Source organism: Alosa sapidissima, chromosome 13 (genome assembly GCF_018492685.1).
Source record: "Alosa sapidissima isolate fAloSap1 chromosome 13, fAloSap1.pri, whole genome shotgun sequence".
Classification (NCBI taxonomy): Eukaryota; Metazoa; Chordata; class Actinopteri; order Clupeiformes; family Clupeidae; genus Alosa; species Alosa sapidissima.
In genome coordinates, this window is record NC_055969.1 from 22,969,450 (window position 1) to 22,971,949 (window position 2,500).

General features: G+C 45.0%; 1 protein-coding gene across 1 annotated transcript in view; it reads left to right on the forward strand.

Moving 5' to 3' along the window:
* Positions 1 to 2,500, forward strand: part of garnl3 (GTPase activating Rap/RanGAP domain like 3) — an 85,789-nt gene that overhangs the window by 57,990 nt on the left and 25,299 nt on the right. The window contains 2 exon segments of the mRNA XM_042058905.1: positions 809 to 873; positions 1,428 to 1,491. Of these exon segments, the coding sequence (XP_041914839.1) occupies positions 809 to 873; positions 1,428 to 1,491 (129 nt within the window).

Sequence of the window (2,500 nt, forward strand, 5' to 3'; positions counted from 1 at the left end):
ACTCTCGCTGGTAACCTAGCCAGGTTAATTTTCCTCTCTTCTCAAACTGACTATTCCAACATCATGTTTATTTAAGATGTGGGCTAGGCTATATGAAATGCCTGAATGTGGTTGATGTCTGTATAGAGGCACGCATGCTCCCCGATCTTGGCTTCAAGCTCATCCTGCTTGTCGCGCGCATCTGAAAAAAAATCTCCTGTGCACGACCTTCCTGTGCGAGGCTGAAATTTCTTGTGCGACAGAGGAAATGACGCAATTTTGACGTCACATTGTCGCGCTATCGGTCGGGTGCGGCGAGTATGTAGTACGCTTTATTCTAGCTGATTACTCTGCTATTGGTGTGATGTGAATAGTGTTATTCTAGCTGATTACTCTGCTATTGGTGTGATATGAATAGTGTTATTCTAGTCAATTAGTGTTAGTCCAGCCGATTACTCTGCTGCTGTGTGATGTGAATAGTGTTATCCTAATGGATTAGTGTAATCTGCTGTTGTTCTGGTATGCAGTTACAAAGTGACAAGACCCTCCTGATCTAAAGTATGAATGTGCTGATTCTTTCAGTCGTTGTATTAAATTTACATTATGTCTTGTTTTTTTTTATAATGTGACATTTGTGTAATATAGACCCTTTCAACAAGGTAAACAAAAACAATGCTTGAACATTGAAACAATGCTTGAACCCAATCTACTTCCTCTGCATTAAGATAACATATGGAATGTTAAAAAGGAAGTCTTGTGGGGCCAACTATGATGCTGATAATGGAACTCTCTTGAAAGGGTCCATATTCTTTTTCTGTCTCTTGTGTAGGGTACTGTGAAGATAAGTCTACCTTACAGTCCCACCAAAACACTATCAGTCAAATCCATCTTAAGGTAAGAATGCTAGGTCTCCCTTCATCATTACTATCTGCCCTCCAGGACTGAAATACCAATCAAGGAATGGTGTAGGCTACTTCTGTGGATGAATGGGCTAATGTGGAGTTTGGAGTTGGCGTAAATAATAACCATGCCACAGCTCAGTTTGAAAATCTTAATTTGCATCACGCTTTTCTAAATCCAAACAGATTTGTACTGTGTTGTCTAGTCCAGTGCAGTGCACTGACTCTTACCTTGTTTCCCTCATCCTCACCCTCTTCCTCACTCTCTCCCTGTCTCTTTCTCTCTTCCTCCTTCTTTTCCTCCCTCTCTCCCTGTCTCTTTCTCTCCCCCTCCTTCTTTTCCTCCCTCTCTCTCTCCCTGTGTCTCTCACTCTCTCCCTGTCTCTTTATCTCTCCCTCCTTCTTTTCCTCTCTCTCTGTCTCTGTCTCTCTTCCTCCTTCTTTTCCTCTCTCTCTGTCTCTGTCTCTCTCCCTCCTTCTTTTCCTCCCTCTCTCTCTCCCTGTGTCTCTCACTCTCTCCCTCCCTCTTTCCTTCTCTCTGTTTCTCAGTGCCATGAATCTGGATCGATTTGAAAAAGGCCCCAGAGAGATCCTCAACCCGGACATACAGAAGGTGAATCATACAGTCAATCAGTCAATCAATCAGTTTAACCTGTCAGTCATCCTAATCTCTACCTTAGTCACTCATATGATCAGTTTCCTGTCAGTCAACGCACCTGTCACTTACCTGAGTGCATAGAATCCTCTATCAATCCATCACCTGTCAGGCTGTGGTTTACTGTAATTCTCTGATCAGCTGAGTGTGTGTGTGTGTGTGTGGGTGGGTGGGTGAGTGGGTGAGTACAGTAGGCAAAGGGTATGTGTAAGAGATTTGCTGACCAGCTGTGTATGTTTGTGTGTGTGTGTGTGTGAGAGAGAGAGAGAGAGAGAGAGAGAGTAGAGTAAGGGTGTGTGTGTGTGTGTGTGTGTGTGTGTGTGTGTGTGTGTGAGAGAGTGTGAGAGAGAGAGAGAGAGAGAGAGAGAGAGTAGACTAAATGTGTGTGTGTGGGTGTGTGTGTGTGTGTGTGTGTGTGTGTGTGTGTGTGTGTGTGTGTGTGTGTGTGTGTGTGAAAGAGAGAGTAGAGTAAGGGTGTGTGTGTGTGTGTGTGTGTGAGAGAGTGAGAGAGAGAGAGAGAGTATAGTAGAGTATGGGTGTCTGTGTGTGTGTGTGTGTGTGTGTGTGTGTGTGTGTGTGTGTGTGTGTGTGTGTGTGTGAGAGAGAGAGAGAGTAGAGTAAGGGTGTGTGTGTGTGTGTGTGTGTGTGTATGTGTGTGTGTGTGAGAGAGAGAGTAGAGTAAGGGTGTGTGTGTGTGTGTGTGTGTGTGTGTGTGTGAGAGAGAGAGAGAGAGAGAGAGAGAGAGAAAGAGAGATAGAGAGTAGAGTTAGGGCTTCTACATACTCGAAGCACCCGACCGGTAGCGCGACACCGTGACGTCAAAATGACGTAGATCTTGCTGGCGCGCCAGGATTTTAGCCAGGTAGCGCGAGGTAGCACACCACTCGTTTTTTTTTTCAGACGAGTGCGACAAAGCGGAAACAGGAAGATGGACTAGTTCGAGGGCAAGCGAGAGTTGCAGTGTTTT